This window comes from Ricinus communis, chromosome 2 (assembly GCF_019578655.1).
Source record: "Ricinus communis isolate WT05 ecotype wild-type chromosome 2, ASM1957865v1, whole genome shotgun sequence".
NCBI classification, from domain to species: Eukaryota; Viridiplantae; Streptophyta; class Magnoliopsida; order Malpighiales; family Euphorbiaceae; genus Ricinus; species Ricinus communis.
Window position 1 is genome coordinate 2,338,972 of NC_063257.1, and position 23,800 is coordinate 2,362,771.

Below are 23,800 nucleotides of genomic sequence, written 5' to 3' on the forward strand. Positions count from 1 at the left end.
TTTATTATTTATGTATTTGACATGATAATATAAATTAACAATCGAGTTTCTATGCAAGAATACTCATCATTTATTACTCTGTTGGCTATGCAATCTATAAATATGTAATGAATTAATTACTTAAAGATAGTTATCAATTACTACCAAAGATTCTCCAAAGCAGCTCCATCAATTAGCTTTCCTACAAGAAGTGGCTGTAGCAGCTAATTCTTTTGATTCATCAAATTTAACAAGCAATATGAAATATAAACTGTTGTAGAGAATAAGAGGTGCCTATGCAATTAGAAACAACTGAAGGTGATCAGGAGATTTAACAGATAAATCTAATATCCAAGAAGTCTCTAATCTTTGGAATCTAAACAGGGTCGAAAAGGAATCCCTGAAAAAATAAACTTATTCCTCCCTTTCCAAATGGCCCACAAGATGAAGCCAAGTCTAGTTAAACTATCAGACGGATTAGGTCCTTTCCATGTTCTCATCAGTATATCCCACTAGTCAGAAAGGGAAACTCTTACAGAAGCAACAGGGACATATGATAAAAACGAAAAGAACCAAACTTGAGGAACCATAGAGCAATATAATAAAGCATGTTCCACTGACTTAGCCTTCTGGTTGCATAGATGATAATAATCCTCCTGCTGACCAAGATATTACCCACCGGAAGGATCTGTTTAGCAGCCCTCCAAATAAAGGTTCGGATTTTAGGAGGCAACTAAATTGATTTCCAAAAGACTACTTCTTACAAATTTACAATTAATTTTCATTTTTATAAGTAATTTATATCAATAGTTTTAGTTTTCTTGAATGGCAGCATATCTAGATACGGTATACATAAGATTTTTTTTTCACCAATAAAAAAAAAGTTATACTTTAATCTAATTTCGGGATCCATTTATATGAACTAAGAAAAAGTTACAACCAGAAAAAAAAAAAAAAAAGTAATAAAAAAAGAACTAAATGAAGTGAAAATATTTGTTGCATAAAGGAATGAAGTCAGATTTATTTTTTTTCTCAAGCAAAAAGAGAAAAAAACAAGGAAGTAATTCATATTTTTGAGGGGTCCAGTCATAAAATGCTTGGTTAATATATATATAAATTTTTAATATCTAAATTTTTTTGATATGTGTGCTTAATTTTTGATACATGAAATTTTTATCTTGATATGTGTACTTATTTTTTACATATGAAATTCAAGCTGATGTGTGATTTTATAGTTTTTTCTATTAATAAATTAATAAGTTACATTCCTAATTAAATACTGACTCTAATCCTAGAAAATAAGATGTTCATTATATTTTAATATTATAATAACTAATAAATAAATTTCTAGTAAGATAATTTATTGATTAATAAGTTACACTTTTAATTAAATACTGGTCCTAAAAAATTTAATGTTAATTATATTTTAATATTATACTAATTAATAAATAATTTTATTTTTTGATAATGATATTAATTATATCCTAAGAAATACCATATTAACTATATTTTAATATTATATTAACTAACAAATCAGTTTTCTAATTGGATAATAATTTTAATTCTGAAAAATAATATCTAATATTATACTTTTAATATTATATTCAATAATAAATTAAATTTTTCATTATATAATATATTTTTAATCCAAAAAATAGTAATATTAATTATACTGATAGTATTAATTTATATAATAGTAGAATTAATTAATAAATATTTTATTACACTAATAAAATATTAAATTATATCTATCAATTTGATTTTATAATCGAAATGATAATAACAGTAATGCAATGCACAGATAAATGAATAGTACATAATAGTTTTTTAAAAGAAAAATAAATAAGATTAAAGTGGCTTTGAAGGTGGCAACTTTGCTGGTGGTTGGATGACGAAGGTTTCATTCAAAAGAAAACACAAAAAGAATATGTAATGACCCGAATTGGTATGAGAAAACCATTAACAGTTTGTAATTTGTTAAGTAACAATTAATTTAGCTACAGCTTCAGTGTAAGACTGCTGCATACAGTGTTAGTGAAAATGTCAAACCGCCTGCTTCACTGCCAATACTACTAAGTACTTATGGGAGTTTTATATATATATTGCTTTCACCTGAACTAGTAATATTGGGTTTCTTTTTGGAGGGTTGCCGAGGTTTTAGTGGACATTGTCAATGTACTTGTGTATATGGCTGGATACAACCTTTGTCCTTCTCAGTCTAAAGCTGAATATGAATAACCTCAGTGCTGTGTTGGGATTCATTTCATTGCATCTACATTCTTGTGTTTTGATATCTTATATAATCAATATAAAACTTTCATGTTTAATTAAGTATAATATTCAATTTTTTATTCTATTAAAAGTATAAAACTCGATTTAATATTATGATTTTTGTTTAATAAAGGCAGTTCTCATAAGTATAATCTAAATTGATGGAATTTGATTTAATTACAACTAATCTTGAAACTCTTGAAATGGGATTGTGAAAAGGCTTACATTTATACAAAACAAACCAAATTGAAAGCTGCAAATAAATCCTAAGAAACTTATTTATACCAAACATGCAATAAAGAAATATTGGAATTAGAATTAGAATTTTAATTGTGTTGAGAGGTACGTCTAAGTCCTGGTTTTCAATTTGCAACAAAAAAGAAAAGTTAAGATGTTTAATCTATTTTTTCTTAAAAAATAATTAATGCTATTTTGGTATGACCCTTTTAGCGTATGTATACATATACGATTTGAATGGTCACTTTCTCAGGTTTCAATTGTATTTTGTCACTAAGATGTGTGAGTGTGGATAGTAAGACATATAAATCTCCAAAAATGGTGAGCTTTTCAAATATTAAAGGCCTCTTTCACACTTTGTCCATTAATACATGGTTAGACTATTTCAACATTTTTTTAATATTTGTCACATAAAACTGTAAATCACCAATCCATTAAAAAAAATCATGGTTTTGACAGTAAATTATATTCAGAATTACATTATGTGAAACCGACTGATAATTTAATATAAGAAGGTCAAGTGCATGCAGCCACATGCGATTAATTCTTATAGCATTAAGACTACGGTTTTCCATGGCTACAAGGCAATGGAAGAAGGAAAAAAAGAAGCAGAAAACAATTTTAAACGAGTTAAAATTGCAACTAATTCAGAAAATTTTTGAACCCACATTTAAAGAAGTTTTAAAACTTTTTACAGGAGAGAACAATAGTTATTAAATTTTATATTTAATTTTTTATTATAAATTTTAATTTATTATATTTCAATCATTTAATTTTAATTTTATTTTATTTTAATAATTTAAAAAATAAAAGATAAATACGTTGTAAAAATAGTCAATAAAAAATAATTAAAAAAATATGATATATTAATTTCTCTATGATAAAGTGATTAAATTGTAACTAAAATTAAACTCAAATATTATGTAAAATTTAGTTAACATTTATATTATTATTCCTTGATATAAATTTTTCTTTGGAGATAATAATGAAAAAAGATTAATTATAATTTTTACTCAATTATATTCATTTAAAACTATTTGAAGTTAGATTCACAATCTTGTAAAGTTATTGAGCGCAAAAATTGCAATCAATAAAAGAAGTTATCTTCCTTATTGTATGTATTTTTTTTATTATCATTTTTTAATCTTTATAATTAAATTATAATTTTATTTCTCTTGAGTAAAGTATTTGTATTTTATAGAAAAATGCAACTAATTCAGCAATTTGGCTGAAATTATTTAAATTAAGAAAATTGACTAAAAATTGCCAAGATCGGCAAAAGACTTTTGATTTTTATGCCTAATGGCAAAAAAAAAAAAAAATAACTAAATTAATTTAAATTTAGTTTGTTTTATTAGAACTCATATGGTATGAGTAATTCCGCAAGTATTTTAAGTAATATTATAATATTTATCTTGTACTTTAGAAAGTCTAAAAACTCCAAATGTTTTCTGTCTCTTGCCATGGATCATCTTAATTAAAGCCTATATCTCGAAGGTTCAAATTGTACAAGTAATATTATTAGAACATTACTACTCCAAAAGAATCATGGCTCTAAAATTTCATTATGCGTAAAATCAACTTTGGACTTAAAGAAAGAACAGCACGTAGAACAGACTCTATAGTCTATAGTCCTGCAATTCTTACTTATCTACAATCTATAGTTTCTTTTATTTTATAATTATCCGGAGCACCCTCTTCACACCCATTTTCGAACTGTACAATTCACTATGGAATTCCATGTAGCTTTCAGGTATGTACCATACATCATCACTTGGATTTGGTCTTCCTCAATCATTTTTTTTAATAACCCTTTAGTACAATCTGCTAGCTGGTCCTACTACCCTCTTCTTCTTCTTCTTCTTCTTCAAGGCCGGCCCTTTCATTTTATATTCATCATTCCTTATCTATATATATACCAGCTTCACCTTTGTCTGGCATTACACTGGTATCAAATAAGCATCTACCAACTTTAATATCCCAACAAGATCACCATGTCTAAGCATTTCAAGCTTAAGCTTTCTCGTGTCATACCTTCATTTCAAATCTGCCGATCCAAAAGCGATTCAGAAACTCCGATTCCAGCAATCTACCGTCTATCGACTTTCAATCGTAAAGCATTTGACATCAATTACCCTAAACTTCCACACCCACCACCAACAACACCAGATTCCCCCTCTATCAGACGTCCTATCTCGAGAAAGAAAGCATCCTCTGGCAGCACCAGACGTCAACCGAGATCACTTGCACAGTACTTAGCTGATTGCAGCATTGAATCCCTGGATTTTGCATGCAAGAAAGAAGCTAACAATAATAAGTTTCCATCCAGACCTCACCGTCTTTCGCAGTGTACTGTATCCTTTTGTGATGACAGTTTTGAGAATTTCTCACCTGTTATAATAGCTGGAAATCAGGAAAACAAGAATCAAGAAAACCATAAAGATGAAATAGGTATTTCGTCAGAATATGATGGCTGCTGCTTTAGTAGCGGAGCTGAAGAAAGTAATGAAGTAGAAACTGAAACCTTAGTGTTTTCTTCGAGAAGCTTCTCATATGATTCTTCTTATGATTTCTGTCATCCAGCTGTGGAGACAAGAATCAACAAATCAGACAGCGGAACCAAGAAACTAAGTAAAACAAGAATTCGGAAACTCAGACGCCAGGTCTCAAAGAACCTGCGGGTGTCTCCTGAGACTGTTAGTTCTCCGATGAGGGGATCAGTCCTGCGTCGGATGACATCGTGCAAGACTGACGGGATGGTGAAGGAGAGCGTGGCGGTGGTGAAGAAATCAGAGGATCCTTATGAGGATTTTAAAAGGTCAATGTTGGAGATGATATTAGAGAAGCAGATGTTTGAGGAAAAGGATTTAGAGGAACTTTTGCAGTGCTTTTTGACACTAAATTCGAGGCAATATCATGGAGTTATTGTGGAAGCTTTCTCGGAGATTTGGGAAATCTTGTTCTGTGATTCTCCTGTACAGAAGAGGAATTCTATAAGATTTGAAGGTTGAGGATGGCCAAAAAGAAAACCGTTCTCTTTTTTTTTTTTTTTTTGGTCATGTTTACGCGTGGAATTTCAGCTTATAAATTATGCTTATGCTAAATGGATTTATTTATATTTGTGCTAATCAGTAATAATTGTGATCAAACGTTATAGTATAAAAATAAAACTCAAGTAAATTTCAACCTTCATTTATAGTTCTTTGGACTATGAAATTTGTTTGAATTTTCTATTTTGCCTTTTACAGGGGCATCCTTCCGCAAAAGGATAAGTTAGTCTTTTGGTCCCTTTTTTTTCTTTTTAGTATTTAGTATGGGAGGAATCTTTTAAATGTGCTACTATATGTATCCCGCACTTGAATTCAACTTGTGCATGCATCATATACATGTAAAAAGGAATTGCTCAGTATCTATTTATAAGATGAGGGATTCATATTAGATTCATGGTATGCAAGGAAAGACAGCTCTGCTGGACGGAAAGAGCAAGATGTTTTAGAAAGCATGATGCATGAAGGCGTGGTTAGAGTCAGGCTCTTGGACACCCTTTATTTCAGCGGCTTCTGCGAAGATAGCCAAGACATGGAAGCTCTTGCTACTGTTCACGCCAATTGTTGCCGGACTACAAGTGCCAAGATTGCTGATTTAACTGCTGTTATTCATCAACGGAAGAGTTTCAAGAGTACTCCAGCTACTGAGACTTTGAAATTTGGAATGCCGAATCACAAGGCGTATAGGGATCAGTGGCACTAAATGTATAAATTATGGAAATCAGAAATAGCTAGTAAGCTATAAATTACAAAGAATATGCTAACTCAATAATATACAATGAGAGAAGAGACTTGGCTTGCCTAAAGATGAAGGATCTTTATTTGGCGCACTCGTCTGTATTTGAGTGCCCCATCCCTAGGGATAAACTTTACAGCAAGTCCTTTCCTATTCTCTAGCACCCCTCAAATCAGGCATACCTTAAAACAATATCTCGAAATGCCTTGGCAAGCCCACATATTATGTCCTCCAATTTGAACATAAAGCTGGCATTTGAACACTGGAATCAAATATTTAATCAACAGTCACTGTAGTCTGACCCTTAGGCTCCGTAAAAGAAGACATGTCATTATCAAAAGTCTTGATATCACAGAGCTTTCCACCAGCCTCATCAGCAAAAACAATCTTCCTCTTCTTACGGACCACATTTGGAGAAGCAGCAGAACCTTTCTCAGCCAATTTCTGTTAAAATGTCAAATATATAATTAAGTAATTATTCTTTTTCCTTTGAAATCATGCCCAGGATCCAGAGACTAGGATGAGAAACAAACCATGATTTTACAAAAACGGTTGCAGTCCCTTGCCATGACAGAAACAGATTTTCTTGCACTTTCTTCAACTCTTGTAGCATTCTGTACGGCAATTCTCATCTGCCAAATCAAAAAATAAATAAGTAAATGCATAATTAGCAAGTATACAATATCTAGACTTGCTGAACCACTATGCATATATACAATTGCAACTGTCATAAGAAAACAACATTTTTAGTGAGTTTACAATTGCATGGTTAAATTTTTGTTCTCTGTAGTGCAAGACAAATATATGCACCTGGCGGATCCAAACACTAAGTAGGATTTGCATGTTTTAAAAAAATTATCAGAAACAAGATGATATTAGCAAGATTTTATAGAACTATTTATCTAAAATCATGCAGTAGGAATTGCAAAATTGTATGACATGTGCATACTTCAGAAGGTCAGGATAAGTCTAAGATCCCATTTCACTTAATCACAGTGCATCAATTTTATGGAGCGCATTTAAAATATAAGAAAGAACAGTCTCTTATGAGGATGTAATAGCACAGATGCAGGTTTATTTGTTACCTCTTCTGCATTATATTTCAAAGATGTAGCTGGATAGACCTCGGACTGCAATTTTTCTTCAACTATGTCCCTCATGGACTGTAACTCTTTAGCAAGTTTAGTTGTAACAGATTCTATATCACGCATTTGCTGCTGTGAGAATAAAATGGCACTCTCTGAACAAGTCTGGATGGAGGTGCACCCACTGCTAAAACGCTGTACAGCACGGGAGGGGCAAGGAACCTTGCCATTTTGATGGAAACCATTGCTGTCAATTTTAGGTTTCTTAACCACTTTCTTAGGGCTAATACTGACTTCAGCTTTCTTGATCTGATTGGCCCCTTCAGATCTACCATTCTTATTTTCAGTCTGTTTTCCGTAGCACAATTTCCTCGCATACTCTGAAATCATCACAATCCAACTTAAATTATTTCCACTGGATAAAATTAGGAAGACCACAGACATAAGAGAAAAGGCTTGATTGGGAGCACCAAGTGACAGATAACATCATGCAAATTTGAAGTCGGAACTTGAAACAAATTTAAGATACACTAGTTCAATACTTAAAGACATAGAAAGAGCCTTTTTTCAGATGCAAATTAGAGACAGGTGCTTATTTGGTATGGCTTCAGAAAGTCCAACAAGATCCCTAGGGATTGTCCATTGTTATACATACTAATAGTGGTGCTAAAGAACCAAGCATACTATAATGCTTCCTACCTTTCAACTGATTTGTATCTTAAATACTAAAAAAGCCTAAACTTGGTGAACTTAGTCTTGCATTCGTTCCTAAAATGAAAATTTGTTCCCGCAATTTCTCATATGGTGAACACAATATGTTTTCTTGTTTATTTATGTACCTCAGTTAACACAGACGTGGTGTTGTTATGACCAATCATTTATATCACTTCTTTGATAAACTATAGACAGGCATATTATAGTCCATAAATCAAAATACAATATTTAATGCACTTACTGTAATATTGTTCAGCATCTAACTCGGTGCACTCCAGAGCTTCACGTAGCTTCTTTTGAGAGGTTGGAGAAATGACCTGGAAAAATGCCTTGACAATGATTAACTCCAAAAATCATGCAAGTCAATAAACTTGTATAGACCACTAGGCCTTTGGCTCAGTGGGAGAGCTCTATAGAGCTCTTGTGGAGGGAGTCCCCACTTCCCCCTCCCCATGAATTTAACAAAAAAAAAAGAACTTATATAGATGTTACGCACCGTCCTAGTTGAAAGGAGCCTTTCAGGAGGATGTTGCAGCTTTGATTGATGACATTCCTCAACCTTTGCTGATACCGCAGGCTCATTAATACAAGAATGAACTTTTGAAGAGCAGTTTCTGGCTACATCAGCACCAACAGACAACGATGATCGATTTTCCTCAGCTATAGGATAATAATCAGTAACAGAAAATGAATCCACTTTTGGACTTGAGCATAGATTTGAATTCCAAGGTGAACTACAGTCTGTAGCATGTCTGCTTGTGACACTGGCTTCTGCATGAAGTGCATCATTTGCAGCTTCATCATCCAAGAGATGAGAACCAATTCCTTTGTTAAATTGTGTATGTTGAAGGTTATTATTTTCTTTGACTTCAGACACTTGAACCTGGCTGCTCCTGCTAGTCTTCTGTGACTTCTCATGCACACAGGGAAAACTTTTAAAGTCAGGGGAGTCAGACTTTGGATTTTGGTCCATAACAGAATCTTCTTTATTTACATCAGGTATTATTGACAACTCTGAAAACTGATGACTAATCAAATCTGTAATAGCCTCCATCACCATCTCCCCTTCTGAACCCTCCGTTATCTCCCCATCCGAGGCCTGTACGCCAATAATTGATTTAGGATATGCATGCTCCATATATTCATAGGATTGTTCATTAACGGCACAGCATTGAGGCTCATCACTGAAGAAAGTCTGAGTCTCAAACCCACAAGCATTAGTGGTCAACTCTTCACTAAAGATAGCAGACATCTCAGTTCCGGAAACACGATCGTTAGGTGTATCAGGCTCTTCAATGGCTAACACTGACGTTCCAGTCAATGAATCATAGTCATCAGCTGTCTCAGGCTCTTCATAACATATCATTCCACTGCAGAACAGTGGCTCATTACAACTAAAAGAGGGATCTACAGCAACAAAGATCATATCTTTGCAACCTGAATAGCTAGGCTCAGGAAACTCAACTTTAATGGCAATAGGTGCTGGAAAATTTTCACTATGTTGAAAGATAACTTGATCACTGGGGGTTTCTTCAAACTTCACAATGGATAGTGCATTTTGAGATGAAGAGCGAACACTGTCTCCTCTACACTTTTTCTGGGTCTTTTTCTTTTTTAAAATTTTAGATTTCCAACAGCTAAGCGGCTCCATAATATCATATTCATCCTCCTCGGATTGCAAGCTAAAGTGGTTTGGTTTTCCTGGGGTACAAGTGTCCTCATCACTTGAATCAACAAATCTGAAAGATTTCCTTTTCTTCTTTTTACATCTCTCCTTGATTTGTTTCAGTGTCATATTGCCAAATATAAGATCATCTAATTCCTTTGCTCCGTTCTCACTGCCTTCACTGCTAGATTCTGGAGTTTCATCTTCACTTTTCACTGTTATTCTTTCGTCCTCAAATGTACATAGACTTTCATCCATGGGCCTATCACATTCAATTGGAAAGTCAGCAAACTCAAATTCTGGTCTATATGCTGGAACTGGAGCAAAGGTATTTGTATCTTCAGTTCCATATATATCTTTGACCACCTTGAATTTCAGCGCTGGCTTTCCACGATACACGTTCAGGACTTTTGTCACCAAACCACCTTTAACAGCTTGGACAAAATGTACATGAGTGCAACTCCGTAACTCCATTGATAAAAGTAGAGCTTGTATTTTTCTCACTGTTGCATGGACATTAACGCAATGCCTAGAATGATTCCCTACAATAAGAGAAACATCATTCATTGAGGTTAGATAAGGTGCCAGCATGATCATAGATATTACAGCACAACAACAATATAACAGTGATATAAAGTGTCAACTTGCATCTTGAACTTGCAGATGAAGATAATTTGGCTTGTAGAAGTTACATATGCAAACCTATCAGTTGGGGTCACACAGTGAAGCAAAAAGTAGGCACAATGGTAAAATCATGACCTTAAACTATAGGTTTTAATTTTGATCTATATCAAAAGGAAATTGCAACTTCTAGATCTACACAGACTAGATATTAGACAAAATGATGGGAAAAGAAATCTGCTTACTGTTCATCTGTTCCCCCTACCTATTATCATTAGAAAAATTAGGTGGTGTCTTTTGATATATCATAAGATATGATAAGTTTAATTGAATATGTAAATTTTTATGTCACAACAATCAAAGCTGGCATTTTATTGGATTAGCAATTTCATTTCTCAAAATGCTTTCAAGTGTGTTCTTATTATAACATTATCTAGACCGTTTACACATATGTATCAACTCGATAACGGATTCGCAACTGGAACCTCAAATTCTAGTCCCAAACATCTGCATTGTTGTTAAGCAACCTAAGCTATCAGTTCAGTTGAAACCAGAAAATTTGTTCTTTTTCCTTTCATCATCATCAGATCTGAGATTCTGAATTTACATTTTCATTATAAAAGTTTGCAGATTGACAAATATTATTAGTCTAGGACAATTTAAAACATACTATTAAATTAAAACATTCAAAAATATCAAAACTCGCATCTGAACTGTTGGTTATACCACTATGGATCAAGGAATACCAGCTACCAATAGTACAGATAACGAGTCCATTAACCACAACTTGCACAAGTACTGTCAATATCAAAATGCAAGCAAAAAGTTTTTTTTATCAAATCTCAGCTCAAAGGCACATGCAACGAACAAGTTGTTTTCGATAAGAAGAAATATATATCCAAACAATTTTGAAGAAGTAAGAAGTTCACGTATCTATAACCGGAACAAACGCAGATCTAGCAGTAAGAAAGAGCAGAGCAGTTACTGACCTGAGATTGACGACTTAACTACTCGGTTTCCAGGACAGGAGGAAGGATGGGAGGCTAGTACGAGAGAGATGGGGACAAAGTGAGATACAGAGATAACAAGGTATTGATCTGTGCGATAGGGATAGAGATAAATTTAGGGATTTGCTATCGAAAGAGAGTATCAGCAGTGCGCGCCAAAAAGTGATATTGGCGCGAATTGAGTCAGTATTAAAAAAGGCAGAAATAGGTTTAAGCCAATTAAATAAAGAATAACAAAAATTCCGTGTTATCGTTTGTATAGTATAGGTGCTGTAACCTCATCTTCGGCTTAATATTCACCGTTATTTTCTGTTCCTGATACGTGAATCAATGACTCACACGATAAACGATTTCTCAATGGCCCAACAACTTTTGGGCTGAAGAATTGTCGAGCCCAATTCTCTTAACGTCTAATTTTACTGGACCAAGCAACAAGGGACAAAATCGTCAAAACCTGTCATTCATCAGCCACCTCCCAAAAATTCAGGTAGCACATGCCACATGGCAGCATCGACGACGTGGTAGGAACCACATCAGCCATAAAACATGTGGCTTCTGCGACGTGTCAACATTAGTCACGTTTATGCAACGTGCAAGCCTTATGATGTGGCACACAGATCTTAAGTCAAATATGTAAATTTTAAAAATTATGTCAATAAAATTTCAATAAACAAATTAATTGTTTTTAAATACAATAATATAAAAATATTTTTAATTAATTTTAATATTATATAGATTAATGGTATTAATATAATTGATATTACTATTTTTAGAATTAAAAATTATAATTAATATAATATTTTTAAAATAATAATTATTCAATTAACAAATTTATCATTGTTTAATTAAAAAATTAATTTATTATTAATAAATATTATTTTTTAATATTAGAATAATATTATGTATCAAAATAAGTATACATGTCAAAATAAAAATTATGTGTTAAAAATTAAACATATATGTTAAAAAGAATTAATTTTTTAAATTAATTAATTATATATATATATATATATATATATATGTATATAATATGCGCTCATATAAAGCTCAATTGCTATTAATATTGAAAAGATAATTTTTTAAATAGATTTATTTTTTATATTTTTTAAATTTTAAGAATCTCTTTTAAAGAAAAGCAATAAATTGTTGTTTTTTATTAAATTAAATTTAAAAAATAATTATAAAAACTCAAAATAATTTATATATTACATCAATAAAATATTAAATCTTTTTTTTTTAAATATCAATCTCATATTTAGTGATATATCATATACAGTGTAAGGCATGTTACCCGCTTAAAAAAGCCTAACTCATATATAGTGCCTTCAATTTTATTAAATTTGTGATTTGTCATCCTAAATTCTCACTTTAACCACTTAAATATTAAAATGGTAATTTAATACATATAAACATTTTTGTCATATAAAGATTGAAGTCTGCATATCGAGCTTAAAATTCTTAATAAGTGATGATTGGATATAGGGTAAGGTGAGATAGTGTTGCTACTTCGGAGTGATATGCTAAGCATGTCCAATTCTATTGATGGTGGGTAAGCTTCGTTTATATTTTGTTTTATAATGCTTAACTATCAATCTTTATTAGTCGTCGAGCTTTCTCTTTCTCATTTCAAGGTATGTTATTTTCTCTACTTGCAATTCAATTGCTGATAAATTGAATTTGTTGCAAAGAATGAGATTTTATTGGTTGTTGGTGGTGTTTATTGTATTTTTTATTTGAATATTTATTTGCCTTTTATGTTTCTTTTATGTCTTTTGCAAGAAATTTTATTGTGTTTATTTTGCTACAAAAATGGCAAAGAAAATAAGAAAGAAAACGAGCAAGTGGTCTATAACATGGTACTCAAATTAGTGAAGTTCTTTATGGATATGGGGAGATACAGTCGCATATAAACGTAAAATAGAAAGATTTATACGGATTATTTTGTCACCTCATATAATTATTATTTAAGTTTTTGTTAATTGTAACTTGTAAGAAAAATTATGAATACCGCATAAATAAATTATTTATCTGTATAAATTTTAATTAAATCATTATATAATTTAATATAATTAATATTTTTTATTTTTTTAATATTTTATAAATAATAACCGTTAATAAATAAAAATTAAATTACATAAAATAGTTTGAAAGTTATGATATGGATACAGGGCTAGAGACTATAGGCTCTCCAGGGAAGGGAGAAGAACTAAGACTGGCATCGGCTGAAATGGAGCTTGCTCCAGGTACGAAATGCCTGCAAGGGAAGGAACGAAGTAATTTTTTTTTTTTTGTACAACTAAATGCTTTTATGAATATATATATTTTTTTTGCTAATAATTACTGTTTTCTTATTGTTTTTATTATTTTTCTTAAATACATGTGTAAGTTATAAACTTGATTATGATTCGCTAACCTTAATTGATAAATATTGGTTTATTGTATGCCACATTATTAATTTTTAAAGACTATATGTAATTTAATTTTTTTAATGATATTATGTGATTTAATCGTTATTTTTTTATAATTATTTTTTACAGTCTAAAATGATACAATATAAATTACACATTTTAAATTAAAAATATATTAAATTATAAAATAATTTAAAAAATATTTCTTTTAATTTTTGAATACTGTTGTCCAATTCGCGTGTTATCACACGCATAAACACATCACCAAACAGGGGTTTATATATGTTAAAAATATCCGTGTTGAAATACTAAAATGGTTAAAATAAAAGTTTAGAATCTTAAAAAGCTAATCCAACGAAGTTGCTACACATGCATTAGCCAAAAAATCCTAATATTTTTCAAGATGGAGTGTCCTTATTGACACGTGTAAGATACAAACATGAATATAACAATATGTGTAGGAAAATATTTTAGAATCAGATATAGCATCAACAAATCATATATTTTGAGGCAACTCAAGATTTTTCAAAACAATTTAAAGAACACATGAATTCACAATTTTGTGAAGAATAGGTATTAACTCCAAAAGTAATTGTGTCTAATTTGTAGAGAAAGTAAGACAACTTCACATAAAGATTTATACAAATTCAAATAAAAATTTCATTTTGAATATATATTGCTAATTATATAAAAAAATAAATTAAAATTTGGGTGAAATATGTTAATGTTTATTTAAATTTGAATGAATATTTATTTTATATATTAAATATATATATATATATTAATCTGCATTCTACATTTTTAAAAAGAATAATTATATCATTTTGTTTATGCGATGCGTCTAAATCTAAAATTAGCTATTTAAACACCATACAACACTTGGATAGATTGATGATACAGCAAGCCACACATGCGAATGCTATGATATGGAATAAGCCACACGTGTAGGAATAATAACATAGTTTGAATTACATATATGATTGTAGCTATATAGATGCGTGTGATAACCGGTCAATAACCCCATGAAACACATTCGAATCTATTAATCTGGCATATGTGTGGGCAATCTGATGATGGGGCATTTGCCATATATGCAAAGCTTATGATGTGGCACACAAGACATTTGCAAGAATGAAGACTGGTTTGTGCCACGTGTTTTGACATAATGATGTGCAATTCGTGAAATATTACATGCTGATGTGTCTTTAGCCATGTAAGACATTCGGTTGACGTGGCATGTAATACTCAAGCACTGAAGATGACACGGCTTGTGCTACGTAGACACCGGTTGTCTTATCCTGAACAGCAACGCCAGCAGACAATTACAATAAGCGGCGATAAATATAATTAGTAATTAGAAATGGAAAAGCAAATAAAACCCTCGACATTTGCACGTAATCCTCGCGCTGTCCTCTCTCCTCCCTCGTTTCTGACGAAATGATGAAGGCATCTTTGAAGGGTAGGTACGAGACTGACAAAAGCAGCGCCGCTGCTGCTGTCGCCTTCAACGCCGGCGATGTCAAGCTCCGTGCTTCTATGACTGACGCCACTGTCGTCAAAGGCCCCAGCTTAAACGGCTTGGTTTTAGCCGTCGAGAAACCAGGCTTCTTCATGGTTGACTACAACGTCCCCAAGAAGGTAGTGAATAAAATTTGTAGCCATGTGTTTTTGCATTCATCGTCTATTTGCTTGTTGAGAAACTGCAGTAAATTCGAATTAAACGAATTGTTTCCGTACTTACAGTTTGCCTGTCTGTTTCTTTTTTCTTTTTGTCTGCGTCACTGTTGCTAAATAGGCAGATGAAAAATTTGGCTATTGGTTCCAATTTAAAGCAAGCTCTAGAAACCAGTAAATGATTGTGGTTGAAATGATATTAGGGTTTCAGTTTAAAATATTACTCATTGCAGTATAGGACAACTATGGAATAGGTTTTGACGGAACTACTGTGTGATATTTGTGCAGGATTTTCGGTTTCAGTTTATGAGTACGATAAAGGTTGCTGATAAGCCCTTGAATCTAACATACATCCATAGCAGAGGGGATAACCGCACGGTATTAGATGGGGCTCTTGTGCTCGATTCAGCTAATAAGTTGGCGGCCAATCACATTCTTGGTTCAGGGAATTGTAAATTGAAGTATACTTATGTGCACGGAGGGGTGACCACATTCGAGCCTTGCTATGATTTGGCTAAAAACTCCTGGGATTTTGCTGTCTCACGGAAGGTTTATGCTGATGATGTGTTTAGGGCTACATATCAAACATCAAGCAAGGCTCTGGGATTGGAATGGTCAAGGAATTCAAAGTTCAATGGAAATTTCAAGGTGAATCCTAGATTCTTATTTAAATGTTTCTGTAATTTCTTGGCTTTCTCCTTCTTATTTTCTGTTATTTTTATAGACATTCTTTTCCTGGAAAATAACAGGACATAAAGTTCCATTCTTTAATTGATAATAACTGCTTGAGCTGCATTAAGGTCAGCCGACCTTATGATTCGAAATCTTTATTAACATGTAAATATATGATATTTTATTAGGTATGAAAAAGATTTTAATTTTGGGTTTTTAGCACAGTTACTTGGTTTCCATTGCTTATCTAGTCTATCATATTTTTGTGGGTTTCATTGTCTATGATGTTGTCATAGTTCCTAGATGTGCGTATTAAATGATTGGGTAGCACAAAGATGCTGGTTTTGCTATCCTTTGTTTGCATTATAAAGCGGGTAGGACCCAGGTAACTGAATCATGGTGGAATAAAGGCTTATGTTATGTATGGGCGCATTTGTGCTCATATCACCAGAGTCTATTACTAACTTGGCATTTTGGTTTTATTCTAGAGCTTCTTTTCATAGTCGCCGAATTGGATTTTAGTTTGTTGAATGAAGGGAAAGATGAATAAATCTTCTAGTCACTTCTGATTTTTTCCGTGTCACGTATATAATAAGAGCCAGTAATAAGGCCTAATTTCTAATATGACCAATTTCAGTAACACCTTTTTCTAGGTGGTTTATTTACAAAGAAAATGAGTCTTTAAAAAATGCCATGTATAGGCTGCTTTGTGCAAGAGTTGGAATTTCTTTTTCCCCATTTAGGAAAGTGAAACTGAATAACAGAATTGTGTGGGATAGAAAATGAGGTTTCAAACTATTCACTGCCAGAGATTTGTTTTACTAGGATGGAGAGGATTTGAGCTTTGAAGTCTTCAGATTGAACTACTTCCAAGTTTAAGAGAGGGGCAGAGGCCATGGCATATGAAGCCATTAATCCTGAAGTCACTTGATCATGAAATCATGATTCATTTGAAGTTCAAGAAAAGCAGACATTGTAATGTGAGGAGTATCCTATCCTGAAGCAACTTATTTCAAGGAAGGGCAATCTTATTATTGCTTAGATATGAATAGAATTTGGAATCAAATGTTAAAGGATATGATATGTAGTGTGTGTAGTGCGTACTTCTAGCTATCAATTTGAACTTCTGTTAGAAGGTACAGAGCAATATACAATTAGCTTTCCTTGAAATAATTTTTTGAAAGTAGTGATTTAGAATCAGCAGGATATCAGTATTATCATAGAAGGACAGAAATAGTTGTTGATATTAGATTAAAGAGGTACTTGATGTTTTTGGTTCTGCTATTGATATTTTTTTTGGGGTGGGGTTACATGTAGAGCAGGGAGTGAAGTTACGTTACATGTCTATGTTGCCACAAAATTGTGTTAAAGCAGTTATTTCAGGGCATTAAGACATGCAGTTTCTCTGGTGGTGTTAGGTTGGATGAGTATTGAGTAAGACCATCTGGTGCTATCATTTTGTCTTTTTTCTCTTCCCATTTTCTGAGTTGCATTTTAATGAAGAATTATTTCCTACTGCAGCATGTTTGCTGTAACCAGCTTTCAACTATTTGAATGTGTAGATGGCTGTAGTGTAAGATATGAGATTATCTAGGCAGTTACCTAACTTTCACCTGTATTATACAATTCTAAGTTCTAATTTTTATTTATGTTTTGTCTCAGATCGCAGCATCTGTCAATTTGGCTGAGGAATCAAAAGTGCCAAAATTAAGTGCTGAGAGTACGTGGAACTTTGAAATGTGATCGGTTCTTTGGTTATAATTGAGTGTCTGAGATTTAAATTTGGACGGATGGGTCACCCAATTTGCTCTGCCCCTAATAGAATTGTATATTGTTTATAATTGTGAGTGAACTGATTACCTGGCAAGGGGACAGCTTAATCGTCAATCGTGAAACGTTTAATTTCTTCTTTCAAATGTGATATTTGGTTCCTTTGTATTACAATCTCGTCTTCTTACGTATTCTACTTATGCAAGGGCTGAAAGGTTTATAACTGCTACGAGTTTGGTATGTGAGGTTTATGGAGCAGAGACCCGAATTCTAAATTAAGCAAAGGGAATGGGTGTAAATAAGCTGGTCTTTCGACATGCAGTTTGATGCACTTATATACTTGATCCTCTCTCACGACTGGGCTGGAAATTTCACCATTGCCTCAAGTTATCAAAGACTAGTGGTTTGATCCAAGGCCTAACCCAAAGACATGCCCTTGGATAAACAATTAATATAAAGTAAAAAAGAAAGATTAACAAACGCATCATGATCGGTGCATTTTGGTCGTCTCTACATCATTTCCCAAAAGCAAATAATTTATAAAATTTATACGTAGTTTCATAATTGAATGTCCATTATCAATAGTCCTACTCCTAATTTCATGATATAGTTTTTAGTTATTTTCTTTTTAAAAAAAATATTAATGTAGCTGGATCGAGTCTACACGTGGCCCTGCCCTGTTTTAACCACCAATCCTAAAATTTGGCGGGATTTGAAATTTATTTCTTGAATCCTAATGTTAGATTCCGCCATTTCACAAGTTTTCTTTTTAAAAGAAAATCTGGCGCCGGAATAACCCAATCTTTATCTTACTATAAGCATTGGTATCCAAAAACGAATAATAAAACCCTAGCTAGTCGTTCAAGGGGCAGAGAGGTTTCAGATCTCATCGGAAATGAACAGTGACGAGGAGTTTATTATGCAATTCTCAGACTCCGAAAAGCAGCCTGAAAGAAAACTCAAACGTCTTAAGAGAGCTACCGACGATGTTACTAGAGATCCTCTCCCTATTCCATCACCTGACGACAATGCACCGTCGTCGTTTCATGACGTGAACTCAAAAGAATCCCTAGATAGAGTAGAAGCGAATGCTCAAGAAGAACTCGAGGAAATAGATGCAAGAGATAAGTCCCGATTTGAGGCTTTCAAAGATTTGGATTCTGGATTTGATAGTTTGGATGTTGAGGGAAGCCGACCTGGCGCTAAGAGAGCTTTGGGATTTGATTGTGCCGCTGAAGATTTTGATGTGGAGGGTGGAGATCTAACGGCTACGGAAGTGCAGGTAGAAAATAAAATTAATCATTTGGACGGAATTAAGGAGAAAAGAGAGAAAAAAAAGAATAAGAAGAAGAGAGCGAAGAGTGCAGGTGATGATGGTTATGATGAAAATATATCTTCAGCCGCCCCTAACAAAAGGAGGAGAGACAAGGTTTTGTGCGTTTTCGTCTGTCTATTCATTAAATAAGTGCTCTCTGTTTTCTTGATTTATGTTAATTTGTTTCTGATAAAAATAGGAAAGAAGAGAACGGCTTAAGGATCTCCGTTCTGAATCTCAGAAATTGTTGAGAGGTAGGGTTTGATTTTAGTTTCTATGGAATGACTTCAATTACTAATCAAATTCTTGAATCCGTTCTGATATATTTTTAATTTCATTTTTGGTTAGAAACTAGAGATGCATCTTTTAAACCTCTGCCTTTTGTTCAAAAGTCTGTATCTTCTGTTCTGGAGAAGATACGGCAAAGAAAGCATGAACTTTCGAGAAAGTAAGTGATGTTTTCTTTCTCCTGATTTGATTGATTAATAATTTGTATCTTTTAATTTACACATGTTATCTATGCAATTTTTATGGGTGACAGATCTGTTATTGATGTCCATGATACTATTACAAGAGAGGTTACTTTAGACTTTGATTTTGAAAATTCTCCTATTAAAGACAAGGTTACGGAAGCAGATAATGAAGAAAGAACTGGGTATTCTGTTGATGGGGAGGGTAGTTCGGTTGCACGGAGTGCACAAGGATCTAGGGAGGCTTCAAATAACAGTCATAAAAGTTTGACTCCTCAGATGGTGAGTTGAAAAATATCCCATTTCTACAATGAGTTTTACATTACTGAATACTAATTTTTATTAGTATGTTTTTTATGAGTATAAAGCTTCTTGTTCCTTAGATATATTTTTCTATATCTCAACATGCAATAAATGATACATTAAGTTAAGTTTTGGAGTTTGCTTAGGTTCTCCTATATTGATCCTTTTTAATATACTTAACTCCTGTAACTATTATAATAATTGACATTATTTTGGAATTCTTTAACCAGTGTACCAATTGAGTAATATTAAAAGCATGAGTGTAAGATAGAAACCATGACCTGCTTTCCCTGTCGTGCTGAATGAGTATAATATTGAAGCAAGAAAGTTTTGAGTCAAATTACTATTTTGAGACATTGCATTTGATCCTTCATAGTTGACACTGACAACCAGACAAGGTCTAAGAGTTTCTGGTATGCAAATATGGGAAAGAGGAAGTGAGTGTTGTAACAATTATGTCTATTGACTTGCAGGCTTTGGCCGAGGATACAAAACAAACATTTCGAGCTCCTATTGATGATACTCAGGTTTTTGTTTTTGTTTTTCTTTCTTTTTTTTTCTAAAAAGATTTGTGGTTGCAACTCTTCAATGGATTGTAGATCAGTTATTGAATGCTAGTTGATATGCTTTTTGTAGGATCTAATTTTTGATTCCCAAACAAGTGAATTTAATGATGAGCTGTCAGATGAGATGCCCAGCAGTCCATTAGAAGATGTTATGGCACCTTCTTTCCTTGTAATGGACTTAAAGCTTGATTCTGCTCCTCCTGATGAATTGTAAGTTCTGAAATTATCGGTTGTTTTCTGTTTCATTTACCTTTGTTTTTCATCATCAACATTTTCCTTGAGATTCAAATGACATGATGTCTTTGGATTATGGTTGTTCTTCATTCATGCCTTTCTCTAACAATGAACTCCTTTTCTAGCTAATCAATGTCATAGTTCTATATATGTTCTCAGAGCTTGTGAATTATTTCCTAATGTTTCAAAATTAGAAATTTTATGGAACCGGTTCTTTTGCTGCATTAACTATGCTGAAGTTTTGACTCTTTTTTCTAAAAGAGGTGAAATTTATAGCTATTCTATTTTGTAGTTCTTCTGATGAAGAGGAGAATGACAAGGAGAACATTGATCCTTTCCTGCGAGGATTAGTAGACGACTTACCTTCATCTCCAAAAGGTGATCCTGTGAAAGCTTTTGTTGATGATGAAGCTGAGGAAGAAGATGATAGTGATAATGACCTAGCTCGTTTCAAAGATAATGAGGAAGATGAGGATATCATGGACTCTGAGGAACTAAATGAAATAATAGCAACTGGATATGAAGAAAAGCCAGTGGACAATGATTTACGCAATCAACTTCATCAGAAGTGGCTTGAACAGCAAGATGCTGCTGGAACAGAAAATCTTTTGCACAGACTGAAATGCAATTCTAAACAGAGACAAATTGAAGAGGAAGAAGATGAGGAGAGTGAAGAGGTTGAAGAAGAGTTTCTTGATGATCCTGCAGAATACCTTGGTCCAAGAAATGCAGTGCGAATGAACTTGAAGAAAGCTAAAGAAATGATTTGTCAAATGTTTACAGATAAAGATGTATATGTTTCCTCTGATGATGAGGAAACTGAAGAAAGGCTTGCTAAGCAGAACCTTTCTGATAAATCTGTGAGTTTTCATCAGTTTATAGATGTTTCCTCAGAATTATGAATTGATTTATTCTTCTGTGTTTGATTAATGTCCACTTTGCCACTGTCATTCTCCTGATGTTATGATAAATTCTGGACATTATGTACGGATTGAAAAGAAAAATGGTAATTGAAATTTATGATTGGGAACAGGAAAAGCAGGCTAAATTCTTGTCACCAGCTGAGGATGAAGGCTGCAGAGGAATCTTCAGTCGCATAAAAAAGTTGAATGGCGTGCTAGACACTAGGAGGAGAGCCAAAATATCATGTATGACCTGCTGTGTTTTTCACCCACCTTTAACACTCAAAACGAGATGCTGCAAATATTGCCCCTGAACAACTGAGTTTTATTTATACTTCTATGGCTTGTACTTATTGTTATCTTTTATTCATTTTGCAGCCCATTTTCATACGTTGTCAATAGGAGGAGACAAGACTGCGCCATCAAAGGTACAATAGTTTGCTTTGGTGAGATAATTTATCTGTTACTGGTTTCTGAGGTCAAATATATTGTGGAACACATTAAAGTACCGGTATCCTGTCTGTATTTAGTACTGAAATTGTGCTAGATTGTATGCGTTTATGTTAACATTTCTATCACAGAGTTACTATTATTTATCATGAAGTTTAATAGTTGTCAATGCTGGCAATGGATCACATCAAGAAAACAACATAACCAAATGGAGTGGTGGTATCAATTTGCGCAAAGGTCTATCTTGTTGAATACACTATTAACTTTTTTGCTAAACATTGCAGTCTTCTTTCCTAAGTCGGAGGTCAAGAAATTCACTGCCATCAGTCCACAAACATGGTACAAGCACAGTTCGTTCATTTGTCTTTGAAAGAGATGACAGCAACAGCAGGAGTGCAATCTCAATGTCAGAGGATTCTTTAGATGCGGTAAGCTCTGCCACTATGTTTGAGAAATCTCAAGTGAGGAAAGTTTTCAGGGTCTCTTTTATAATTTGTTTGGCTCTGAAGACTTTCTCCAAGATCTTTGATACTTCCTATTTTCTTTGGACATTTCAGATTTTTGCTACTTACTATTTTTTTGGGCATTTTAGATTTTACGAACTTAACTTGGGGACCACATTATTTTCAGTTGCTAACAATTTGAAACTTCTTTTTTTGCTGGTACGTTAAATGTTCTTGCTAATTTAACCAAGCTCAACTAACCCTTGATCCCAATATAGTTGGGTTGGCTATATGGATCCTTTTTCTCCATTCCACTCTCTCTAGTGCTGCATCTCTAGAATTATCTTATTCTTAACTAAGCTGATACTGATGGGGTTTTATTTCTGGTCCAGAGAGAGAGAAGAGCGAAGAAAACTGCATCGGCCAAGTACAGTAGCTCGCAAGTTAGATCCAGTGCTCAAAACACTGAAACTAAAGCAGAGAAGAGTTCTGGCTCTTCACTACACGAAATATTAAGGTGCCAATCAATGCAATCTAGCAGCTTTAGTCATGGTAGCATGGCTGGCCAAGTCGAAGCCATATATGCTTCTTTTAAATTGGATCGAAGTCTTGTAAAGAAAGAGCGTGGTGTATCTATAAGAACGGCGTAGGATGTTCAGTGGCTCCAAAATGCTGTAATCGTACTTGATGTTCTTTTAACTAAGATGCGCCAAAATTAATGCGTATGTAAAGCTTCTTTCTTCAATCTTTCATGGAATCTGTTTATGAAACAGTTGGCTTGCTTTCAATGCAGTGTGCCATGTGCAGATTTTCTGCCCACTAATGGCAATGATCTTGGATGTTGTAATATGATTGTGAAGGGCTATTCCCATGCCTTGAAAACGAATATTGACTGAAAAAGTTAATGGTAAACATCAGTAATATATCTGTAACACGAAATTAAGCTGCCACGTAACAATTATCAAATCCAAGTATCCAGTTTCTACCGCCAAATGCAAGCTCAAAATGGTACAATAAACTGCTTTTGAGTTGGCCAATTTCATCTCTGTATGTCAGTCCGTGCATGCTGATGCTTGAGGATTTAAATCTTCCCTGTGATCTGATCTAACTTTGAGAATTCCGATGTCTTCGTTGTAATGTAATATTAGTATTCACTGTGATTAATTAGAATAAGCAAATCTGCTTATACCTAATGCTTGGATTTTCAGGTAAACTTATTTAATTAAGTTG

General features: G+C 33.2%; 4 protein-coding genes across 6 annotated transcripts; 3 read left to right on the top strand and 1 right to left on the bottom strand.

Moving 5' to 3' along the window:
* Positions 1-4,187: 4,187 nt before the first annotated feature.
* LOC8288907 (transcription repressor OFP7) lies at positions 4,188-5,589 on the top strand. The gene has a single exon (XM_002510319.4). It carries the CDS (start codon positions 4,482-4,484, stop codon positions 5,496-5,498), a length of 1,017 nt encoding a protein of 338 aa, XP_002510365.2. The 5' UTR covers positions 4,188-4,481; the 3' UTR covers positions 5,499-5,589.
* A 629-nt stretch (positions 5,590-6,218) lies between these two features.
* On the bottom strand, positions 6,219-11,559 carry LOC8288906. The gene is made up of 6 exons (XM_002510318.4): positions 11,346-11,559; positions 8,566-10,277; positions 8,311-8,386; positions 7,356-7,735; positions 6,804-6,902; positions 6,219-6,714 (listed from the first exon to the last, which is right to left on the bottom strand). Exons 2-6 carry the CDS (start codon positions 10,207-10,209, stop codon positions 6,547-6,549), a joined length of 2,367 nt encoding a protein of 788 aa, XP_002510364.1. The 5' UTR covers positions 10,210-10,277; positions 11,346-11,559; the 3' UTR covers positions 6,219-6,546.
* A 3,580-nt stretch (positions 11,560-15,139) lies between these two features.
* Positions 15,140-18,058, top strand: LOC8288905 (outer envelope pore protein 24B, chloroplastic). 2 transcript variants are annotated; one of them, XM_048370525.1, is made up of 3 exons: positions 15,140-15,409; positions 15,734-16,093; positions 16,943-17,637. In XM_048370525.1, the coding sequence occupies exons 1-3, from the start codon at positions 15,209-15,211 to the stop codon at positions 16,994-16,996; spliced, it is 615 nt and encodes a 204-aa protein (XP_048226482.1). In that variant the 5' UTR covers positions 15,140-15,208; the 3' UTR covers positions 16,997-17,637. The 2 variants fall into 2 exon arrangements, with proteins under 2 accessions (XP_048226482.1, XP_002510363.1); XM_002510317.4 differs by lacking the exon at positions 16,943-17,637 and adding an exon at positions 17,780-18,058 and having other exon boundaries at positions 15,142-15,409.
* A 156-nt stretch (positions 18,059-18,214) lies between these two features.
* LOC8288904 (glutamic acid-rich protein) lies at positions 18,215-23,402 on the top strand. Of its 2 annotated transcripts, none has more exons than XM_002510316.4 (11): positions 18,215-19,316; positions 19,402-19,456; positions 19,551-19,650; positions 19,744-19,954; positions 20,449-20,502; positions 20,612-20,751; positions 21,068-21,635; positions 21,809-21,923; positions 22,056-22,105; positions 22,412-22,555; positions 22,963-23,402. In XM_002510316.4, exons 1-11 carry the CDS (start codon positions 18,783-18,785, stop codon positions 23,218-23,220), a joined length of 2,229 nt encoding a protein of 742 aa, XP_002510362.1. In that variant the 5' UTR covers positions 18,215-18,782; the 3' UTR covers positions 23,221-23,402. The 2 variants fall into 2 exon arrangements, with proteins under 2 accessions (XP_002510362.1, XP_048226481.1); XM_048370524.1 differs by lacking the exon at positions 22,963-23,402 and adding an exon at positions 22,720-22,942.
* The last annotated feature ends 398 nt before the right edge of the window (positions 23,403-23,800 follow it).